The sequence below is a fragment of the Arachis ipaensis genome, chromosome B1 (genome assembly GCF_059453495.1).
Source record: "Arachis ipaensis isolate K30076 ecotype BB chromosome B1, ASM5945349v1, whole genome shotgun sequence".
Lineage (NCBI taxonomy): Eukaryota > Viridiplantae > Streptophyta > Magnoliopsida > Fabales > Fabaceae > Arachis > Arachis ipaensis.
The window spans coordinates 2,553,116-2,576,339 of NC_142436.1; the positions used below are offsets into that span (position 1 = coordinate 2,553,116).

Sequence of the window (23,224 nt, forward strand, 5' to 3'; positions counted from 1 at the left end):
TCCACATTTTTTGCATGTGACTCGGAAGGTCTTTTTTGCCTTAGTACCCTCTGGTCTATCTTCTACTGGATCTGGTCTCCTTCTCTTTACTGGATGCCCTATTGGCCTCTTAATCTTGGGAGGGATTGAGCTTATTTCTCCAGACTTCTCTCAATACTCTTCACTATTGACGGGGCTAATGAAATGACCATATGTTGCTCTGAAGGCATCCATCTTCAGTCACTTGTGCACAAATGTGTCTGCTCTGTCTCCCCTCTTAGCAATAGCAGCCATGGCATGCACACATGAAATTCCTATAAGTGATTATAAACAACAATTAGATATATAGTTTGTAAGAATAATAACTAAATGCATAAGTTGGAGTGTTATACCTGTAAGTTGCCACATGTTACATGTACATGTGCTATTACCTAAGCGCACCCCCAGCTTCTTCATGTGCATTTGCACCTCAAATACCTGTCTAGCATCGTCGCCAGTCCATTGAGCAGTCCAGTGCTTGGTGTCCTTCATAATGGCTTTCATCCTTTTTTGTTGTACAGGAGCAACTACACCAGTGTACATGCTTAGGGCCTTTTTGTGTTGTGCCATCCTCGCATAATGTAACATCTGAGCTCCTCTAGCATTGTGAGGATAGGTTTTCCTCTATAGTGTACTATCTTGGCATTCCACACCTCTGTCATGTTATTGGTGATATTGTCCAGCTTAGGGTAGTGGCTGAATTTTGACTTAGTCAAGCATCCTGGATCCAATTTTGCAAGGTAAGCCCATGCGTCCTCATTCATTCTCTTCAGCCTTTGCATGTTATCATTAAACTTTGCAACGGTTGAACTTTTGGCACAAGCCCAGACCACATTCTTAAGCTGTGTATCCTTGTATTTGTTTGTGAAATTCTTCCAAATGTGCCTAACGCAGTTTCTGTGATGGGCGTTAGGCATAACCTCCTTTAGTGCTGGCAAAAGACCCTGCATTACAGTTCAAATAGACCAGAAAATAATAAGCATTAAAATGCTTGTTATGATAATAAAAAACATAGTTAACAGCCATTAAATCATCAAGAATACAATGCATTTAGTTAGTTAACATAACAAACACTAAGACATATTCAGGGATACCTTCTGTTGATCGCTGATGAAGTTTCAACCATCGGCAGTGCATTGCCCAAGATCATCTTGTAACAACTCCAGAAACCATTTCCAACTTGCCTTTGTCTCACTGTCAACTACTGCATACACAATCACATAAAAATGATTGTTCGCGTCTTGTCCTACAGCTGACAATAATTGTCCCCCATAAAAACCCTTCAGGAAGCATCCATTTAAACCTATCAAGGGGCGACATCCAGCCTTGAACCCCCTTTTACAGGCGTCTAAGCAAATATACAATTTATCAAATAATGGAGGAGATTGAGGTATAGGATCCACTGCCAATAGTGCAGATGAACCTTCATTGCTCCTGTGTAAACATATATCTTAGTATGATATCACAGCAATATTAAACCAGAATTCACTAAGATCACTAACAATATTCTAATGTATTATGATATCACAGCAAGTTATTTTTCTCAAACAAGAATTAACATAAAATGTAAAAAATATTATTCTTCATATGTCCATGTTATCAAATTATTGAAATCTCAGGAAATGTTACACTTTGAAATAACCTCATACCTATGTATCTCATTCAGATAGTCACGCAGCTTGCCATATTACGCCTTCTCGTTACCAACATACTTTTCCCTGGCCATCCGAAGTCCTCTGTACAGCATTTTATCACTGAGTATCACATTGTAATCAACCTTCATGTGATCCCATGCCTCTGCATGTGTTAACCGTGGCTGACTCAACAATCTCTTTTCTAGCTTCTTTGCTACCCAATGTTGATCTGCCATATTGCTGCCAAACTCTCTTCCATAGTTGTGAGTGGGGTTGTAGGTCTTTATTTGGTATCCACCTGACCGTGAGTTCTTTGCACAGTATATAAGCCAGGGACAGTCATGCTTCTCTGTTTCACCATTTTTCTCACCTTCATTTCCACATTTTTTCATTGTCTGCTGCATTAGCTTGTGCTTCTACCTCATTGGTTGTAGCTCCCTCATTGTTTTTCTCACCTTCAGGAAGAGCCTCATTCGTTGCCACCACCCCTTTAGCTTTGTCGCTTTCATTAGCTTCTTTAGCAGCCTCTAACTTTGCCTTTTCCTTAGCTGCTTTTCTTGCCTTTGCCTTGGCTTTTTGCACTTCTTTTCCAGGCATGAAGCCTCCATGTATACAAGCAGCTCTAACCCTTCTCTTATCATTCTTCATGTAAATTATCCTCCTACCCTCTGATATGGTAAAGTCCTTCAGAGCCTGCTTAAATTGTTCAAGTGACTCAAACTCCATGTTCAGCTAAAATTGGACCTCCCCAAATTCTGCACTCGGATTAAATTGAGGCCAATAAAACCCATTTCTTCCATCATCACTTGAGTCTTCCGGGATCAAAAATTGTTCAGACTCATACTCAAATTCAATATCTGACTCAAGTAACAACTCCACACCAAGTTCTTCATCAAGTGTAGCAGGTTTTTTAGACTTTGATGCAGTCTCATTGGCACTAGCAGGTGTAGCATTGTTTTTGTTGCTACTAGAAGGCCCATTAACTACTTTGTCTTTTTCAGCAGGCCTATAATCACTCTTACTGGGCCTGCCAGGCCCACCATGACTCTTTCTCTGAAGATGCTCCAGCTACCTCTTCTCTTCCAATGGCTGCCCTTTTTGGCTTGCCGTTGCCCTTGCCAACTGGCCCATTAACAGGCTTACTAACTTTGGATTTTTTCTTCCCATTATTCTTTCCTTTCTTACTAGCTCCAACTGACTCTTCCTCTGAACTTGAATCCGAAAAACCATATCCTGAAGGTGGGGGCATGTATAATGCATCTTCTGTTGACTCATACCCATCATCACTATCTGAACTCTCAACATCTGCATCATTGTCAACACCATCATCCTCAGCACTAGCCTCTTGCACATCCACCTCCTCAACACTAACACCATCATCATCAATGAACTCTGTATCTTCCATGATTGGATGGTCAAAGTAGATGTAAAATTCATTAGTGTCCTCATTTAGCATTTTATTCTTTTGAAGATCTCTGATCTCTTTGTCTCTATGAACTGGGTGAAGACCAGACTCCAAGTCAGTAGCAGTCGGATCATACCAAAACATTGCCTTTTAGTCATGGTAACCTAAGTCCAAAAAAAGTTTCTTCAGGTCAAAGAAACATATCAGATCAATGTCCATTGGGAAAAACTTCTTGACTTCTCCATTGATGTACACAAGTACTCCCTTGTTGTCTCTCACAAAGCTTTCACCATGGTGAAATACAGGTATCACGTCTTCACTCATCTAAACTAACAAAATAAAAATCTATCACAACTTAAACAAGCAATGAAGACATTACAAGAACATTAAAACATAATTTAATTTTTTAACACCCACATCGGTAATGTTAGTATGAAACGTCACAAACTAAATCACTTTACAACTCTGACTTAACCAACACTAGCAAAATAATATCTTTAATCTACCCTACACATGACATGCATGTTCATCATACATGAATCTTCGCCTCTGAATTAATTCAGAAAAGAAATTAGAAGACTTACCTCCAACAATGGCGATATGCACGACACACCACCGCCACCACCCAGTCACCGTTAGCTTCGTCAAACCACTATTACAGACTACAGTCAATATTAACGGACTTGAGGAAGATGAAAGGTTGCCTTGTAAAATTTGGGTAAGGGTTTGGGGTTTCAGGTCATTTAACAGAGCCAAGGGAGAAGGACATGCATTTTTATCCTGGGTCCCTATTCACAACGCTGCCGTTTTAACACATTCATTTCATAAAGCTTGGGGACTAATCTGTCCCACTCAAAACAACGTCGTTTTAAAAATGTCTTAAACGACGTCGTTTTGGCCACGTGTGCAGGGACCAACGTGTCCTGGAAGCCTTTAACATGACACGTCACACTCATCACCTCCACGTAGGAAAGAGAGTGTTCAGTTAACCGACTAAACCTGGAGCAGGGACATATATGGCACATATTTAATAATTTCGGGGACTGGAGACTTAGTTAATTTTTCTGGGGGACAAATCTGTCGTACGGGCAAATCCTTGGGAACCTATTTGGGGTATTACCCTTTTATAAATACTAAATATTAACTATTAAAGTCATTATATTTTTGTATATATTTATATTTATTTTGTATCTTTATATTTGCGATGATATGAAATATGATAGGGGTGTCTTTGGATAATTTTAAAATCAGCTTAAAATGTGAAAATAAATTGATAAATCAAAGGATAAAAACTAAATGGAACTATTTGCCTATAAATAATGATATAAGTATATAACAACCCTATATTGTGAAAAAAAAAACTCAACGAAAAGATACATATAAAATGGTGAAAGATACATTTTGTACTAACAGTGGTGCACAAAGATATTTTAAGACTGAATTAAGAGAATACAACGACTCTTAATATGTGACATCTATTCCTTATATTTTGGTACCAATTTTTTTTTTGTTATTTCTTATATAGCAAACTGACCCCAAATATTAGCAGAAGAACAATTTTATGAAGAAGAGTTTTGTTACTTGAATGTATTAGCTATAACAAATTAGCATACTTAGTTTAGTTAACATTTGTAATTGATAGTTAGTTACTAGTTAGTATATTCAACTAGTCTAAGATATTTATCATGTAAATTGGTATATAAAGTAGGATTTGTTAATTGATTCTATTAGCTTGTCATTTTATCCATATCACTTTCTCTCTCTATTAAAACAGATTTCAGAGTCCTCTCTCTCTACTTTCCTTTTCATTTTTTTCTATTATTCAAACTCTGCAACTCTTTTCCAGCTTTCGTCTTTCATATGGTATCATCGCTGGAAATAATCCCGGCCATCTTTGATGTTCTAAGCTTCTTCATCTACCTCCGGATCCAACATCTTTCCCAGACTCACACAGTAGAGATTAATGAGAGCTGTTCATCGAATCTCTAGGGTTTCGGTAACAATGTTCCGACCAGCGAGTTAGGGAGTCGTGTCTTGGAATTGCTTTCTTCTTCTTTCTTTTCCCTTCTCTTGAACTCATTCGACAGAATTTGTTCATTAATCACGGTCTGTTTTGTACCGAATCACCTCCAATCTTCATCTCTTGGATTTTTCTCACATTCTTTTCTTTTCTCTTCAATGGATTCTACTCACAGTGACGTTAGCTCCACTACAGCTTCCAATGTCGATATCAACACCCTCTCGTAGCTTCTTCTTCAACTCACTCAACTCCAGAACCGCACGAGTTCAGGAACAGTGCATCCTCCTATCGATCAGAACAGTCTATACTTCTTGCACCCAGCTGAAAGTCCTGGTAATCCCTTAATTTCTCTTTGCCTTAATTCTCAAAATTACACCAATTGGTCCCACTCGATTTCATTGGTGCTCGAGTCCAAGAACAAAATTTCCTTCATTGATGGCTCTCTCCCTCGACCGGAGGTTACCGATCCAATGTATGTGGCTTGGGGCCGTTGCAACACCTATGTCCTCTCTTGGCTACACTTATCTCTCTCACACGATATTCTTCAGAGTGTCATCTGAAGAAATGTGGCTTTAGATCTGTGAAATGATTTAAAGAAATTCTATTATCAGGGAGATCTGTACCATGTCTCTGAATTATATGAGGAGCTGTATAGTGCAAAACAAGGTGATCTTTCAATCACTTCCTATTTTACCAAGATGCAAGGAATTTGGGAAGAAATTGATAACTTCAGGCCGATTCCCATGTGTATTACCTGTACTAACAAATGTATCTATGGTTTGGAAGAAATGCAACAGTACCGCAATGACGACTACATTGCAAGATATTTGCGCAGCTTCAATGATCAATTTGCAACTGCCAAAACACAAATTATGCTCTTAAAATCCCTCCTTGACATGGATACCGTGTTTGCAATGCTAACCCAACAAGAATGCCAGCTCAGTCCTTCAATTGACACTTCAGATTGACAAATTCTATACGCTGCTAATTTTGGTCACAATTCCACCAGAGGCAGAGGCAGAGGTAGAGGAGGTGTGAATGGTAAAGGAAGAAGTCCAGGCAGGTCTCATAGCACAAAACATTGCTCCTTTTGTGGCAGAACGGGACACATTTTTGATACATGCTACAAGAAGCATGGCCTTCCCCCGCATTTGTAGAAACGTGGAAGCACTAATAACACTTTCACTGATGAGAATGATGAAATCAGTACATTACCTTCAACTGCTGTTAAAAATGGTGAGAATCCAAGTTATAGCTTGACCAATGATCAACGGATTGCTTTAATGTCCATCCTACAGCAGTCAACCCAATCTAATCAAACCATCAACCAAATCACTACATCAACTGAGCCAAAAGACTTACAGATCACCAAAAGTACCCTTTTAGCTGCATCATTATCTGTCAATAAAAAATTTCTTAGATCAGATACTTGGGTTGTGGACACAGGTGCTACTGATCACGTTTGTTTTTCTCTAAATATTTTTCAATCTTTCAAAAATATTGAACCTGTTACTGCGCACATGCCTGATGACTCCATTGCTACTACTACCATTGCTGGTACAGGGATTTTTAATACAAATTTTTACTTAGAGAATGTTCTCTACATCCCTATTTTTAAATTCAATTTGGGGTCAGTTTCACGAGTTACAAAGGCATTGAATTGTCTATTTTTGTTTTCACATACATGGTGCCAGATTTGGGATCACCATCTATTAAAGATGATTGGCACAGCTAAAAGCAGCACTGGTTTATATGTACTGGATCACTCAAATGATCACACTGTAGCTCACTGCATTGCACAACATTCATCACAAACACTACATAACACATGTGAGAACACAGTCTCGTTTATACAACCGTCACAACTGTGGCACAGCAGACTAGGACACTTGAATAATTCAGCTTTGCAAACACTACAAAAATATTTTTCTTTTATTAAATATAACAATAATGCTTTAGCTTGTGAACTTTGTCATTTTGCAAAACAGAAGAAAATTCATTTTTCTATCAGTAGTTTAGTAGCTGACTCGTCTTTCGATTTAATACATGTTGATATTTGGGGTCCTCTATCAATTGTATCTACCTCTGGTTTTAAGTACTTTCTTATTATCGTCGATGACAATAGCCGTTTTACTTGGATTAAGTTCATGAAAAATAAATCTTAGGTTTCATTAATTCTGCCCAACTTAATTAAAATGGTTGAAACCCAATTTTCAAAAACCGTCAAATCTGTCAGATCAGATAATGGTCCGGAATTCAGCTTGCATAATTTCTTTGCTCCTAAAGGAATTTTACAGCAAAAGTCGTGTGGAAACCCCTAACCAAAATGGGATAGCTGAGAGGAAGCACCAACACATTCTTATGGTGACTAGAACTCTACTTTTTCAATCAAAGGTTCCAAAAAATTTTTGGGATCTAGCAGTGGCACACGCTGTGCATCTTATCAATAGAGTCCCTAGTCTCATTTTACAAAATCTTTACCCTTTCAAAAATTACATGGCAAATTACCTGATCTAAACCACATCAAAGTTTTTAGTTGTCTTGCCTTTGCATCCACTTTCACTCAAAATAGGAAAAAGTTAGATGCACGAGCTCAAAAATGTTGTTTTTTCGGATATAAAGAAGGGATCAAAGGATTTTTTCTTTATGATCTAAAAACAAGGCAAACTTTCCTTTCTAGAAATGTCATATTTTACGAATTTGAGTTTCCATTCAAAACCAACCTTGCCTCTTTAGATGTTAACCCTGCTGCTGTCACAACCACATCACATGTCCCATGAACAGACCCTTTTGTATATCATGATCATCTTTCGTTTTACCAACATATGCATTCAACTCCAATTTTGCATCAGCATCAACCGACCTTCGTCACTGATTCTATTTCTCATAACACTGCAAGCTCAATTTCTAATGCACAAACCTCATCCTTGTCTCATTCACATACTCACATGGACACTTATGCATCAGCTCACCCTGCACCTCTTAGGAAGTTTAGTAGGACTAGGCAAGCACCAGTATATCTAAATAATTTTTATTGTGCAAATAATACCACTGTTCAACAAGTTATGCCAATTTTAAAATGCAAATATCCATTTTCAGATTCAGTGTCTTACTCTTTTCTGTCCACTAACCAATTGAATTTTTTTCTTGCTATTTCCACACACAATGAGCCAAAAACCTATAAAGAAGTCGTCAAAGAAGACTATTGGAAAGATGCCATTAATGCAGAACTTTTGGCACCTGAGCAAACTAAAACTTGGACTCTCACCCCTTTACCACCAGGGAAGAAAACTATTGGTTGTCGTTGGGTGTTCAAAGTCAAGTTTAATCCTAATGGATCAGTGGAGAGGCACAAAGCACGCCTAGTTGCAAAGGGCTATACACAACAATATGGTTTAGACTACATGGACACTTTCAGTCCAGCGGTTAAGATCACTATTGTATGATTGGTACTTGCTCTCACCACAATCAAGGGTTGGCACTGCCACCAATTGGACATAAGCACCGCATTCCTTCATGGTGAGTTGAAGGAAACAGTATATATGAAGCCTCCCCTGGGATTACCGCTCTCCTCTCCTGATTTGGTTTGCAAACTTGACAAGTCCCTATATGGACTCAAGCAAGTTAGTAGGCAATGGAATCTTAAGCTTTGCTCTGTTCTCTGTGCTCATGGCTACCAACAATCGAAGAATGATTATTCTTTATTCACAAAACACAAATCCGAGATCTCCTTCATTGTGATACTTGCTTATGTTGATGATCTTGTCCTTGCTGGAAATGATCTCGCTGAGATTCAATCCATCAAGACCATCCTTGATCTCCAATTCAAGATTAAGAACTTAGAAAATTTGAAATATTTTCTTGGCTTTGAGGTTACAAGAACTGCCAAAGGAATTGCTCTTTATCAGAGGAAGTATGCTCTAGATCTCTTGGATGAGTGTGGCCTATTGGGCACAAGACTAGCGAGCACACCAATGGAATGTAGTCTTAAGCTTTCTAAGGACTCAGAAACGCCACTCTCTGACGTATCACAATACCGCAGATTGGTTGGTAGATTAGTGTACCTCACTAACACGCGTCCAGATATCAGTTTTGCAGTGGGTAAACTTAGTGAATTTCTTAGCAAACCATCTAATATTCACCTCCAAGCAGTACATCGTGTCCTTCGTTATATCAAAACAGCTCCGGCCTCGGGGCTATTCTTTGCAGCAAATTCTGAGCTTCGCATTTCTGACTTTGCTGACTCGGATTGTGCACAATGCCCCGACACGTGACACTCCATTACTGATTTTTGTTTCTTCTTGGGCCCTTCACTCATTTCACGGAAGAGTAAGAAGCAATCTACTATTTCCAGATCGTCTTCTGAGGCTGAATATAGGTCACTAGTCGTGGCCACCTGTGAGGCTCAATGGCTCGGCTACTTGTTGAAGGACCTCGGCATAGATCACAAACTCCCAATCTCCCTATACCGTGATAGTCAGTCAGCCAGGCATATTGCAGTTAACCCTATATTTCACGAACGTACCATGCATATCAAAATCGACTGTCACGTTGTTCGAGACAAACTTCTCAGCGGCTTGCTTCATCTCCTACAAATCACCACTACAGATCAAGTGGCGGACCTGTTCACCAAACCTCTATCTCCTGCTCCTTTTTATTCTTGTGTGTCCAAGCTTGGCATGCTTGATTTTCATCAACCAAGCACTGCCAGCTTGAGGGGACATGTTACCTGAATGTATTAGCTATAGCAGATTGGCATACTTAGCTTAATTAGCATTTGTAATTGATAGTTAGTTACTAGTTAGCATATTCAATTAGTCTAAGATATTTATCATGTAAGTTGGTATATAAAGCAGGATTTACTAACTGATTTTGTTAGCTTGCCATTTTATCCATATCACTTTCTCTCTCTGCAAAAACAGATTTCAGAATCCTCTCTCTCTACTCTCCCTTCCATTCTTCTCTATCGTTTAAACTCTGCAACCTTTTTCCAACTTCCATCTTTCACAAGTTTTTTGTGCAAGAAAATAAATAAAACTGTATAATTTATTTTTAAAAATTAATAAAAATAAAATGACACACTTTTTTTTATATAAATATCTAATTATTCTATTAAGAGAATCCTTATTTCTTCATCATAGCATGCACCTTAGCAAAATTATTGTCATTTACTCATTTCTATGCTTAAAAATTGTTTTATATTAAGGAGGCTAGAACAATAATAATGATTTTATATAATATTTGGAGACAATTTATTAAACATACAAAATAAATAAAAAAATAATTAGAGTCAAAATCTAAGAAATAGATGCCACCCATTAAAATTTCTCGAATTTACATCTTTTTAATGCAGCCTTTAATCTATTTGTACAGTTTTATTATTATTATTATTATTATTATTATTATTATTTGTTTCTAATAATATCTCATAGTCCAGCTAGTGAAGGACTAATCTAAATTTGAGCTATGTTTAAGGTTTATCATTTGTCAATAAATTATTGTATACAAATTTAAATATTTAACACTTGTTTAAATAAACGAACGAGTGAGTTTTTTTTATTTGTTTTCAATGGTATCTCTCGGCCCGTCAGTCCGGCAGGCCAATGACTAATCCGGCAGTACTGAGTTCCATTTAAGGATTTGCTGCTGGTCAATGGTTTGTTGTATGCACAAAACGAGATTCGAACTCTCGACACTTGTTTAAGCGGACTAGTGAGTTAATCACTAGACCAACCCAACTTTTTTTTTTTTGGTCGGTGGATTGGACAACCCCCAATCCTAGGTATCTCAATGGATTGGACAACCCCCAATCCTAGGTACACAATACACCCACAGACTTCTCACATATTTTATCATATTTTTCCTCAATTGCATTCTCTAGGATTTGAACCCTAGACCTTGAGGTGGGGAGGGAGGAGAAATACCATTAGAGTCAAGGCTCATTTGCACCAACCCAACTTGGTTAATCGCTCAACTAATGGTTCTCTTTTTTGGGAAATTGGCCGAAGCCCAATAGTTGAGCCCAATACTTCAAAACAAAAAAAGAAAGAAGAAGAAATCTAAAACCCACGTGAAAACTAAACGCAGCGTTTTGAAGAAACAAGAAATAAAAGGGTTTTTGATTCCATCAGCAGAGAGACAGAGAGAGAAAGAGAGAAACGATAACCGCAAACCAAAGAGGTCTCACTCTTCCGCTCACATTTCTCAAATTCATACTCATACTCATTCTCGCAGGTTCGTTTCTTCATTTACTTTTTCGCCCCCTTTGTTTTGCATTCAGTTTACCTCATTTTTTTTTTCATTTCCGTCGATTTCCCCCTTTTTGAGTTTTACGATTCGATATTTGTTTGTTGTTAATGGGTATGGATCTTCGATTTGTGCAATTTCTTGTTATGCTTGTTCATTTGTTGTATGAAAGTAGTTTCTAGTGATTTCTCATTTACATGCTTAAAAATGTTTATATTAATAATTTGTTTATCGTTGAATCGATAAATCCTTTGTTGAGGTTTTACCATTATTTAATTCTTTTGTTGGTGGTATACTTGAGGATTCTTCTTAGAAGAACAGGAATCTTGTGGGTTTGGAGTTAGGGATTCTTTTACTGCCTTATCTTAATTTGGTTATCAACTTATTTTGCTGATATTCCCCATAATAATTACTTTGCTAATTCTATTTTACTTGGGATTCAGTAACCATGGCTGATGAACCACAAAATGATATGAAGGAGGAGGTTGCAGAGGTAAATCTATGTTCCCTTCAACTTCTTTTTTTTTTCCTTTGTAGATTTATGTATGCTAGGATTTACTATATATTTTTCACTTGATTATGTGTGGAGGTCTATTCAAAGTTGCAAACATATTTCAAGCTTTAGACGGTTAAATGCCATGTCTGGTTCTGCTAGGAATCTGGTTTAATTGGTAGTTTGATCTGTGGCAGATTACCCCATTTGATCCTAATAAGAAGAAGAAGAAAAAGAAAACCACAATCATAGATCCTGCAGATGATCTGGACAAGTTGGCTGAGAAGACTGAAAATTTAACAGGTACCTCAATTGGAAAAAGCTGTCAGGTATCTAGTTTATAATTGTGGTTATATATGGCTGATTTCTAGCCTTTCACTTATAGTGGCTGAAGGGGTTGAGAGTACATTTGCTGGTTTGAAAAAGAAGAAGAAGAAGCCTGTAAGTCATACTGACTTTTTGTGTGCTTATATTAATGAACAATTATGGTTGGAAACAATTCTGTAATGTCTTGTTTATAGGTTGAAATCAGCAACTTAAATGAAGAGGTTGGAGATGCAGTTGAAGATTTGGATGGTAAGTAGTTGGTCTGTTCATCTTAGTTCTACATACAAGTCTTAAAGAAAGCTAATTGGATGCTGAATATTTGATATATTCTTTGCCTAGATGTTGCTGAACAAGATGAAGGAGACCCAATTTCCTTGCAGCCTCGTTATCCTTGGGAAGGGAGTGACCGTGATTATCAATATGAGGAGGTATATGATATTTTATATGTTTTCTGCTATACTACAAATATGACTTAACAGCTCAAATAGCTAGAGGTAGATGAAGACCTTGAAAAACCATTAGGCAAAAGCATTAATAAATGGTTAAAACTACGTATCATTCATGATATAATACTATGGTATTGCCTAATTCATGTTGCCTCATCTAATAGTAACGGAACAAGTTATTGGTGGTTGTGGATCCCTTTTCTATATGACATTAGTTTCATAGGCTGTGGTTTGGCTTTGAGGTTTTAAAATGGGTTATTTTTTAGGAATGGTATATTTGCTGCAGATTTTTCAACTCATAAGCATGTTGACCATTTAGTTGCACATGCCTATGCAATGTTCAGGTGTCATAAGTTCTGCATCTAACCCATGTTTGGGATACTAATGAAGGAATGAAATGAAATTTTGTTAATCTTATGTGGAAGTAATTATAAATGAACAAAAGGAAGCATTAATATTGCTTGGAGATTATAGTTTTTACTTTACTCTTTTCCACTCTAATCTTAGTTTCCCTTGAGTTCTTGCACATTCTATTCCCACCTACTTGGATAAGGCTTAGTTATCATTCAAACAAGGGGATTTATTTCCTTTTCTATTTCCCTTGACTCCTGTCATCAAATTATGTTTTAAGGGTGCTTTATCCTTATTGGATCAAGGTGTGCCGTTTTTTGTGTGATCAAATAGTGTCATTGTACTTTTGTCCCTGAAGCCTTTTTTTTTTAAAATGGTTTGCTGCTTCTTGTTTGATGAGTTTTACAAATGTCTTCTAATTTCATATGTCCTATTGTAATCCTTTTGTTATTCGAATATTTTTGTGCAGCTTCTTGGCAGGGTGTTCAACATTCTACGCGAGAATAATCCGGAACTTGCTGGAGACAGGCGGAGAACTGTTATGAGACCTCCACAGGTTCTTCGTGAGGGGACAAAGAAAACTGTGTTCGTGAATTTTATGGACCTATGCAAAACGTATGTTATTTTACTCATCTGTTGGATATCTCTTATGGCCAGTTGGCCAACTATTTCTTTATTCTTTTATTTCTTCATTGCATCAACAACTAATCTTTACACTATCCATTCTCTTCTTCTCTTAATGTTTTGTTGCTCCCCAATCTTGTAGGATGCATCGACAGCCAGACCATGTTATGGCTTTCTTGCTTGCTGAACTGGGTACAAGTGGCTCTTTGGATGGACAGCAAAGACTGGTTGTGAAGGGAAGATTTGCACCAAAGAACTTTGAAGGAATTCTGCGACGATATATCAGTAAGTATTTGTTAGAATATATGATGCTGTATTATATCACTCCTACTTTCTAGTATTATTTCTATAATAAATTCAACTGACTACATTTTGTTTGATGCCTCCTTGCATCTCCAATAGTCCTAATGTATCTTTTGGTTATTGCATTTCTGTGTTTCTGGTTTTGGGGTCAAAGGTTAACCTATTTTTCTGTTTTTTCTAGATGAATATGTCATTTGCCTTGGGTGTAAAAGTCCTGACACAATACTTTCTAAGGAGAATCGTCTGTTCTTCCTTCGATGTGAGAAGGTAAAATTCCCATGTGCAAATCATCAAATGACATTAGTGTTTCTTCTTTCTGATATCTTGTTTTCATTCAATTTGTGGTCAATGATGTTGCCAAAGGTGATCTCTATTGAATTCAATGTATTTTGGTAATTTGCTTGTTCAAAATTCAAATTAGGATCAGTGAACATGTTTTTGGTGTTCATAATGCTTAATCAGTTCTTTTCGTTTTGGTGGGGTTGGGTTTTGACAACTAAATACACAATTTTTTGTTAGATACATAAGAACCTTGCATACAGATTTCCATTGCTATTTAAAAAAATATTCTCCCTTATCTTTATCATCCATGTCTTTGGTTGTTTGTCTTACAAATTAGATAGGTGAACCATATTATCTGCTGAGGAATTAGTTGCAGACTTATATGTACAGAATAGGCATTGCACTGGATATCTTATAATTCTTGTTGTCTTGCAGTGTGGATCCGGAAGATCAGTTGCTCCGATCAAGGCTGGTTTCGTGGCTCGTGTTGGCCGTAGGAATGCGGGCACATGATTTGACCTGATACATATATGTAGACTGGCCGGGAAAATGATACGTTGTCCCAAAATTTTTTGGCTATGTATGATGGATTCGTTACTTCCGTTGAGGTTGCTATACTACATTGTAGGGTTGTTTCTCTTTCCGGGGTTTAAACGTTATATCATGATCTTTAGAGAATGATACATAAACTAGTCTTGTCTCTTGTTTTGAGCTTGGACTACTTATTTTTGCCGATTAAACGAAAATCACATCTGAGCGAGAAGTACGAAGCATTTATGTGGTATGTAGTATATCACAATCGTGTAAATTTAAGTATCGATAACATTGGCACCTATTTACTTGTCACAATTGGAGCCATTGTATAATAATGCTATCCAACTTTTGGTAAAATCGTAAAACGGGTATTTAAGATGTTCAACTTCTATTGACCGGAAAGAGCAATACTAAGGGGCCAGCAACTTTTGTGATTGATAGTCATTAAATAGCCATCAATAATGATCTAATTGTGTGAGATTGGTGTGAGATTTCATCCAATGACTCACATTTTTCTGCTGGTTACATGCTGGCTAAAATTCACCAAAATTGCTGGCCCCCTAGACTTTTTCGACCGGAAAATATGTAGATCACAATGGGGCAGGACGGGCGGGATTTTTAATATTTAGGTCGAGTTTGATAAATAGTTTAATTAAGTTATTTTTAAAAATAAATATAAATTTATATTAAAAGTAAATTATAAATAATTTAATTTTTTAATTTTAAAAGTGTTTATTTTAAAAGAAGAATGATAAAAATTTTATTATAAAAAGTTCTTTTTTTTTAATTCTTTTATAAGTACTTAATAATTTTTTAAAAAATTACAATTTGATTTTGAAAATTATATCAGATATTAATGTTATAACTTTTCTTAAGTTAAAAGTTAAAAAAAATTACTTATGGACCTATCCAAATTGATCTTTTAGTACTCTAAACCTTAATTACTTGCTTTGTTCTATTATTAACATGTATTTTATTTGTCATCTTAAACTCATATTCACAGATATTTTATAGACTCATATCTGTTGTATCGTGCTTCAAATATATTCTGTTTTTCTATATAACATTCGTTTTTTATAAAATGTTACATATATACTATGAAAACAAAATATAAAGTATTAAAAAGATTAGGTAAATTCCAAATATAATTAAAGTCATCAAATTAAAAATTATAAGCAATCTTAAAGAAGTTTAAATTTATTAAATTAAATTTATCAAATTGAATAATCTATCTCAAACTATTATTTGTATATATTTCGAACAGGTATGAAGTAGAGTGACCACTATTCATATCCGCTTCATATTCAAACAATTATAGTTTGATATTATTCATATCTGTTTCAAAACTAGTTAACTTTTGAAAAATCCGTCCCATTCGGGGAGAGGCAAGTCGGTTCAGGTCGGATTTGGCCAACATCTCGATAGTTTAAAGATATCAATCAAAATTGTTCGTCTGATTTTTACAGTTGCAAGCTTGATTTCATTTATTTTTTGTTTAAAATAAAATAAAATTGCTGAAACGATGTAGGATTAGTGATAATGAATTTCATTACAAGGTTTAATAATTTTGAATTCTGCATTTGTGGTTGAGGATTATAGCAAATTTTGCCTTTGCAGTCTTCCTTACAAATTGAAACATCACGATGCAATTAATACGCCTTCAAAAAAAAAAAAGAAATTATATTAAAAAAATTTAATTTTAATTCAGTGTAAACAATTATATATATATATATATATAATTACGTAATATTATATCGATAAAAATAGATATCTTTTATTACGTAAATAGTCATCCAAAAAGTAGATATAATTAGACAGCTATATAAAATAGTTTACACAAATATCAAAATTAAACTCATAAAAAAATTGAAATTAACACAAATATAGTTCTACTACTCAATAGAAAATATATAGGCTACAGAAATTATATACCCTATATACTGGTAATAGGAAAAGGAAAAATAAAAATGAAACTGCTTATTCATTTCTATATTTATAGAATAACATTAATCAAGACTCTTGGCACCCTGCAATATCTATGTGGAAGCTTATTTTATTATTTTTTTACGTAGCTTCTTTGCATTTCATATTCTGCCCCTTTTACTCCACTCTAGATATGGCTTTGAAAAGAGTATCACATATTGAAGGTGGAAATGAAGGCCAATGTTGTTAGTGCTGAAACAAGTGGCATGTATAATCTCCCATACAAACTTGTGGCACCGTTGGGTTTAGTGTAAGATGTATTCAAAGCTGCATAAATATTGAAAACATGAGATGCTATAATCAAAATAATTTCATTCAGTCTTTTGATTGATTGAAAACAATTTTTTCTTAAAAAAAAATAAGCGATATAAGTGATATAACTAGCGATTACAATGAATAGAATATAAGAGTTAAAATTTATGAGATATACATATAGTTTGTACATAAAATACATTTTGATAACTGCTTTAAGATACGGTGAAAACTCATGTGAAGTTTACTTCACGTGAAGTTGATATTTGAGAGCCGTTAGATAAAAATTTAGTCAAATCAGTCAAATTATCTAACGGCTCTCAGGTATCAACTTCGCGTGAAGTCGACTGCACCTGAGTTTCCACCTTAAGATATACAATAAACTTGGTTATGGAAAAAAATGACACACATACAATATTTATCTATCTAACAATTAAAATTTTGTTTACATTCATAAAATTAAGAACAAAATATTATAGAGAATCCAAAGGCATCATAATATCTAACAAGTAACCTGTATGTTGATTGCAAGCAGTTTGAATGGCGTTTTGAACGAAGGAGAGGGAAGCACCGGTCTCAAATTTGAAGCCATGAGGCTTGACGTCACGGACGCAGCTGATGACGTCAAGGGTGTGTTGAGCACATCCACCAATGCAGTAGTCAACGATTTCATTTTGGTTCACAAATACTGTACCGTTGAATGTCAACGTGTTATGTTGAGCGCAAGCTTCTGAATGCTGCACAATTTCATATACATCACCTTCAAAATTCTAAACAACGCTAGTTTTTTTTATATAAATAAAAAGAATATTTAAATAACTATTTTAAAAATCATGCAAAATCTAATTGAAAGTTCGATTTTAGATTTTTTTTTTGTTCATTTTCTTTCCTTTTTTGTTATTATTAGTATAGAAAAAATTACCAACCTTTAAAATTACCAAATTTTAAGCATGAATTTATTTTTTAGACATACTTACATGCAAAAGGCTGCTTTGGAGATTCGGCCTCTACTCTCTAGAGCTTTTTGACAATAAATGAATCATATTTTTTTATTTTTCTCAAAATAATACTAATTTTGAAAATTTTTTTGACTTGTTATTTTTAAAGTTTGGTAGTTTACCCCAAAAATAAATAAATAATTTACAAAATTGTTTTTTCAATCTTTTTCCTTATATTTGTTCTCTTTTTTATAACTAGTAATATTTTCTCTGTTTTTTAAATAATTATTATCTACTTTTAAATATATACATAAATTAATTTTATAGACTTGTCCTTATTAACTAGTTTTTATATCACTCTACTAATATCTCTGCCTTTATTGTTGTTTTACTAATATTAATATCTTTGTCGTTCAATTTTCTTTCAGTCATTTTGTTAATAAATAGCGGTATATTTATGAGGGGGGGGGGGGATTAATTATTGTCACACGAATTTTAAATAAAATTATTTATGAAGTGAAATCTTTAAAGTGGACCAATGCATTGCAATTCATAAAATAAGATGAGAAAAATCATAGCTCATTACATTATTCATAATACAGAAGTATGCGCTCCTCCAACTCTCAAAGGGGCTCAGATTGGCATTTCTCCTTGGTTCAGTTTTGTCTGCAAAGGAAAAATACACATGGAAGGGATAATTAAGTAATTATTGTTTGTTTCAATCTAATAAAGCTCATCAACTAATTAAAATACTAAAAATGACATATGATGATATTTTTCTTTAAGGATGTGTTTGTGAGATAATATTTTGGAGGCAAAGAAGAAAAAGAAAAGAATCAAATAAAATAAAAAATTTTCTCCAACATCTCAACTCAGAAACACACTATATAATCTTGTGATAATTAAGGATTACTAACTCTCAGCATTAGTGGGACTAAGCAAGAACATCAAACATATTGCAAGGGAAAAGGAAAGAAGGAATTTGCTCTTGCCATGTTCCATTATTGCTTAATCAAATTATTATGTGAACAATATAATTTGTTGACTATTTGTTTGGTTTGAGTTTTGGCATTGAAGAAACAAAGCTGTTGGGAAGGTATATTTATATATGTATATGGAACATAGTAGGTTCTTGATGTTCAAAACTAGGTGAAAAGTTGTTCTATTACGCATATGCTAAGAATATGGAATAAAACATTTGATAATTGATATAAACAAGGATACATATTATTGTGCTTTATGAACAAAACAAGATGGAAGCGTTGATCAAGGACAATATGAAAACAATGAGGAAAGAACATTTTGTCCGAAATTAAGACGTGGAATACAATGATTGTGTCGCATTACTTGGACAAAAGGATAATGTCTGAAATATATTAACCACTTTCCTACAAATAAATCTGCTCATTTTTGCAAACATATTCGATATAATTAGTTTGCTTTGAGGCTTTTTTTTTTTGCAACTAAAAGGAACGAACCTAATTTAAATTAAATTTGTCTGAGTGATTTTTTATTAGTATCATTTTCAAAACATAGATATTCTTCTATCGGAAGTAATCACATGCTCGAGCTATATAGAACCACTTGAGCGATCGACAAAGCTCTTTCCTTCATACAATGATACTAATGATGATATCCTACATAAAATTAGATTGTTTCGGCACGATAAAAATTTTAACTAATTTTATTCATACATTTTAATTTAAGCTGAGAGAATATTATTACAATTGTAACGAAATATCCAACTGATCAATTTAATCAGATTAACAGAATCAGTCATTTAGCAAATCTAGTTTAAACAAAAAATCCATTAAAATTTGGTCAAAAACTGAACTAACAGAATCGGTCAACTTGGAAATTTAGTTTAAACAAAAAAAATATGTTAAAAATATTGGTCAAAAACTACTTAACTGTTTGAACATATATTTTTTTTTTAATAAAAAACGATTTAAAAAATAAAGGAATTTAAAAAAATATATAATATATTATTTTATTATATTTAACTCAATTGGAACTGAATTTTTTATTATATTTTATATATAATAAAGGAATTTTGATTAAATCTAATCTTTAAACTTTTAATTTCACCAATAATCTTATGTAAATCTACATGACACATAGTTCATCTTGCTTAATAGAACTAATAGTTTAACGTACCAACATTAACGAATTAATTGTGCTTACCAAATAATAATTTCCATACTACATAGCTTTACTTATATCTAACAAACATCAAATTTTACGTGAAAATATTAACTTTTGTATCCATGCAAGAAAATTCAATTCTTTAGTAAAAAGAAAACCAAAAGTCTCTAACAAAACCCTATCTTTTCCTCTTATAACGGAAATCCATTCCTGCTTTTAACAAAGTTAAGTTTAACATACCATCATTATGACCGTGTTTGTTATTGTTACCACATTCTAAACATAGAAATAATGTTAAAAAAGTAAAAGAAGACCATTCACATTGTTTCTTTTTTTTCTTTTCTTCATATAAAAATCATCATTTTTTCTCCTAATCCTCATACAAACAACACTTGATTCCCCTTCCTCTTTCCCCCAACACCTGAACAAAAAAAAATAAAATCTGTTGGGGGAAGGTTTTTAAAAACTCAACATTCCACCATTTTTTTTTTCTGCGGAAACTTTTATCTTTGAATCTGAATCTTTCGAACGCAGTGCGACGCTAAGATATTAATTATTTATATATATAAAATAAAAAATGACTTTCAAGAAGCTGAAGAAGCGATGTACTCTAACCTCGGAGATGGAACACAATGTGAAGCGAATGCTGCAGCTAATTGAAGATGGTGGAGATTCATTTGCACAAAAGGCTGAGATGTATTACCAGAAAAGGCCAGAGTTGATTGCACTTGTTGAAGAATTCTATCGAGGATACAAATCTTTAGCAGAACGCTACGATCATGATGTTCAATCATGTCATTCAGATAACGGTTCTGAATCACACGCACCAATGAATCCTCGCCGCGGTTCCAGCTATAGAGCCCCAGGGTTTGATTTCTTCCTTGGTTCTTCCAATGCTGTGAATAACAGCAATTGTTTCTACGATGCAATTCACAAAGATGGAGACGGATCTTCGACTCTGACGGATTCCGACGATGAATCTTCGGATAATTCTTCTGTCCAGAGTTTTAATTCTGGATTCTACAGTGGTAGTGGCAGTGATAGCGGTATGAATAGGAGGATCTTGGAAGTGGAAATGGATCTTCCTCGGGATGAACAAGAATTGAGGAATGTGAATGAGAGATTTAGGGTTTATGAGGAAGAAATTTACAAGCTCAAGGTTGAGCTTGAGAAATATAGATCAATGGAATTGATGAATAATTTGCATAATAATAACAATAATGTTAATGAATCATTATCACCGACACTGCAAATTTCTTTGTTGAAGGATCAGATTAGCGTGGCCACGAAGGAATCCGAGTTTTGGAAAGTGAAATTCAACTCCGAGAAAAGAGAGCGCGTGAAGCTGAAAGAAAAGATGGCGGAGAAATCGCAATTGGAATCGGAGTTGAGAAGGGTTTTGGATGAACAGATTCAGTTGGAGGAAGAAATTAAGAAGATGGAATGCGAAATGGAGTTATTGAATGGAGAAATTAAGGGGAGAGAAAGGAACATAGAGGAACTGAATGGTGAAATTTGTGCCCTAAAAGAATTGGTGGTTTCAAAAGATGTTGAAATTAAGAAGATGGTGGAAGAGAATGAAAGGTTGAAAGATGAAATAATTGAAGGGGGTGAAGAGAAAAGAGAAGCAATAAGACAATTATGCTTCTCACTTGAACATTACAGGAATGGTTACAATGATCTTAGGCAAGCTTTCATACGCCACAAGAGGTTCCCAGTTTTGGCTTCATAAATCATGATTAATAATTAATGATGAATAATTATGCATCATTGATTATTGTAAAATACTAGCATAATCTTCTTGTAATTTTTTTCCTTCTAATTCTGTATCTGAGATGTGTGACTTTCTTATACTTAGGGGGTATAATTGTAATAAACATGACCCCAGGATAAGAAGGTGGATATGTGTTTTTCCTGTGCATATGTTTATGCCACGTGTCATCCGATTCAGGTTAGGAGAAGGTTGTGTGTATGGGACCACCCTTTTGTTTAGAGGGGGTTCCAATGATGAATAGAAGAGACTGGGAACTTTGCTTGGTCTGGTCTTTGGGACCTGCTGGCTGCTGTATATTTGGAGCCATTTAAAATGTATCAAAAAATAGGGAATAAAGAAAAAAAATGGAGATGTTTGTGTCTCCATCTTGTGTTTGACGTTAAGGGTTGGTGAAATATTATTATTGCAACGTTTAATTTATGTTGAGTCTCCCTTTTATCTCTATCTTTGTTTTATCTAAATTTATGTATGTTCTCGCTTCTTCTATATATGAAGATTATTATCTTGAATTTGATTCACTTTTAGTAAGTATATATATAACCTTTGATAGCAACAATGTTGAATTGTGAGTAGAGAGTAAAACAAATGGTGAATTTATGAGAGAGTTTGTAGCTAATAAGTTGTAGACTATAGTGCTATTCCAAGAATTTATATTTGAACTATGAATAATTAAATTATTTTCCATCAGAAACTTTTAGTTTTGATATTTTAAATACAAAGAGTAGAATTTCAAAAGAATTAAAACCAGGGTTTATATACACAATTTTATTCCCATATCAAATCATTTTCAATATAATTCATAATAATCAAACTTCATTTATATTTGATACCCATTTCAACCTGTAGAAATAAAATAAAATCTTATATATGTTGTGATTAAAATAACAATATAAGAATTTTTATGTTCTAGCAAGTGACTATAACCTTAGATGAAACTACTACAACTACTAGTCAAGTCTTTGGATCTAATCTATTGTATTCCCATAAGAGCCATCATACCAAAAAAATATCATTGCTGGAATAGCAATACCTTAGATACTGCCACCCTAAAAGAAAAATAAGTAATTTTGAATAGAATAATTTTAACAGTCAACCCAATATTTAGTATTGTCAGGGACCATTTAATTATCAAAAGAACCTTTATTTTATTGATAATACTTTTATTGACACTTATTTTTACTGCCAATAATAACTAAGAGTCAATAAAAATTGTCAAAATAAAACAAAGAAAAAGAGAAAAAAAAATAGAAGACGGATTTCCTTCACTTCGAATTTTATTTGCAATCTCACCTATCAGGCTACAATTGCTCATATTAATATATCATAATATTTCTATATTCTCGTCATTGTAATAGAGATAATCAACAAGATGACCAAATTCTTGAATAACTCTTGAAGTTTAGGCCTTTACCATTTTACAGATATACTCCTCACATATAGAGATGTCAT

At 34.4% G+C, this 23,224-nt stretch overlaps 3 protein-coding genes across 3 annotated transcripts; 2 read left to right on the forward strand and 1 right to left on the reverse strand.

The window, feature by feature from the left end:
- Window positions 1-563: 563 nt before the first annotated feature.
- On the reverse strand, window positions 564-2,378 carry LOC110263602 (uncharacterized). Its single transcript, XM_088502346.1, has 4 exons — window positions 2,108-2,378; window positions 1,710-2,022; window positions 1,203-1,452; window positions 564-962 (listed from the first exon to the last, which is right to left on the reverse strand). Exons 1-4 carry the CDS (start codon window positions 2,376-2,378, stop codon window positions 564-566), a joined length of 1,233 nt encoding a protein of 410 aa, XP_088358472.1.
- Window positions 2,379-11,162: 8,784 nt separating this feature from the next.
- LOC107635596 (eukaryotic translation initiation factor 2 subunit beta) lies at window positions 11,163-14,852 on the forward strand. Its single transcript, XM_016339149.3, has 10 exons — window positions 11,163-11,311; window positions 11,767-11,816; window positions 12,014-12,119; window positions 12,202-12,257; window positions 12,338-12,392; window positions 12,483-12,571; window positions 13,410-13,555; window positions 13,707-13,849; window positions 14,049-14,134; window positions 14,585-14,852. The coding sequence occupies exons 2-10, from the start codon at window positions 11,772-11,774 to the stop codon at window positions 14,660-14,662; spliced, it is 804 nt and encodes a 267-aa protein (XP_016194635.1). The 5' UTR covers window positions 11,163-11,311; window positions 11,767-11,771; the 3' UTR covers window positions 14,663-14,852.
- A 5,726-nt stretch (window positions 14,853-20,578) lies between these two features.
- On the forward strand, window positions 20,579-21,873 carry NET4B (Kinase interacting (KIP1-like) family protein). Its single transcript, XM_021115606.2, has one exon. The coding sequence runs from the start codon at window positions 20,579-20,581 to the stop codon at window positions 21,731-21,733; it is 1,155 nt and encodes a 384-aa protein (XP_020971265.1). The 3' UTR covers window positions 21,734-21,873.
- The last annotated feature ends 1,351 nt before the right edge of the window (window positions 21,874-23,224 follow it).

Bases quoted from the DNA above. Each gene is read 5' to 3' on its own strand.
- NET4B (XM_021115606.2), top strand. From the start codon at position 20,579: ATGACTTTCAAGAAGCTGAAGAAGCGATGTACTCTAACCTCGGAGATG.
- LOC110263602 (XM_088502346.1), bottom strand. From the start codon at position 2,378: ATGGAGTTTGAGTCACTTGAACAATTTAAGCAGGCTCTGAAGGACTTT. The intron at 2,023-2,107 runs GTGAGAAAAACA...GTGGAAATGAAG, and splicing joins GAATGAGGCTCTTCCTGAAG to GTGAGAAAAATGGTGAAACA. The intron at 1,453-1,709 runs GTAATATGGCAA...ATGTTTACACAG, and splicing joins TATGTTGGTAACGAGAAGGC to GAGCAATGAAGGTTCATCTG.
- LOC107635596 (XM_016339149.3), top strand. From the start codon at position 11,772: ATGGCTGATGAACCACAAAATGATATGAAGGAGGAGGTTGCAGAG. The intron at 12,258-12,337 runs GTAAGTCATACT...TCTTGTTTATAG, and splicing joins AAAAGAAGAAGAAGAAGCCT to GTTGAAATCAGCAACTTAAA. The intron at 12,572-13,409 runs GTATATGATATT...ATTTTTGTGCAG, and splicing joins GTGATTATCAATATGAGGAG to CTTCTTGGCAGGGTGTTCAA.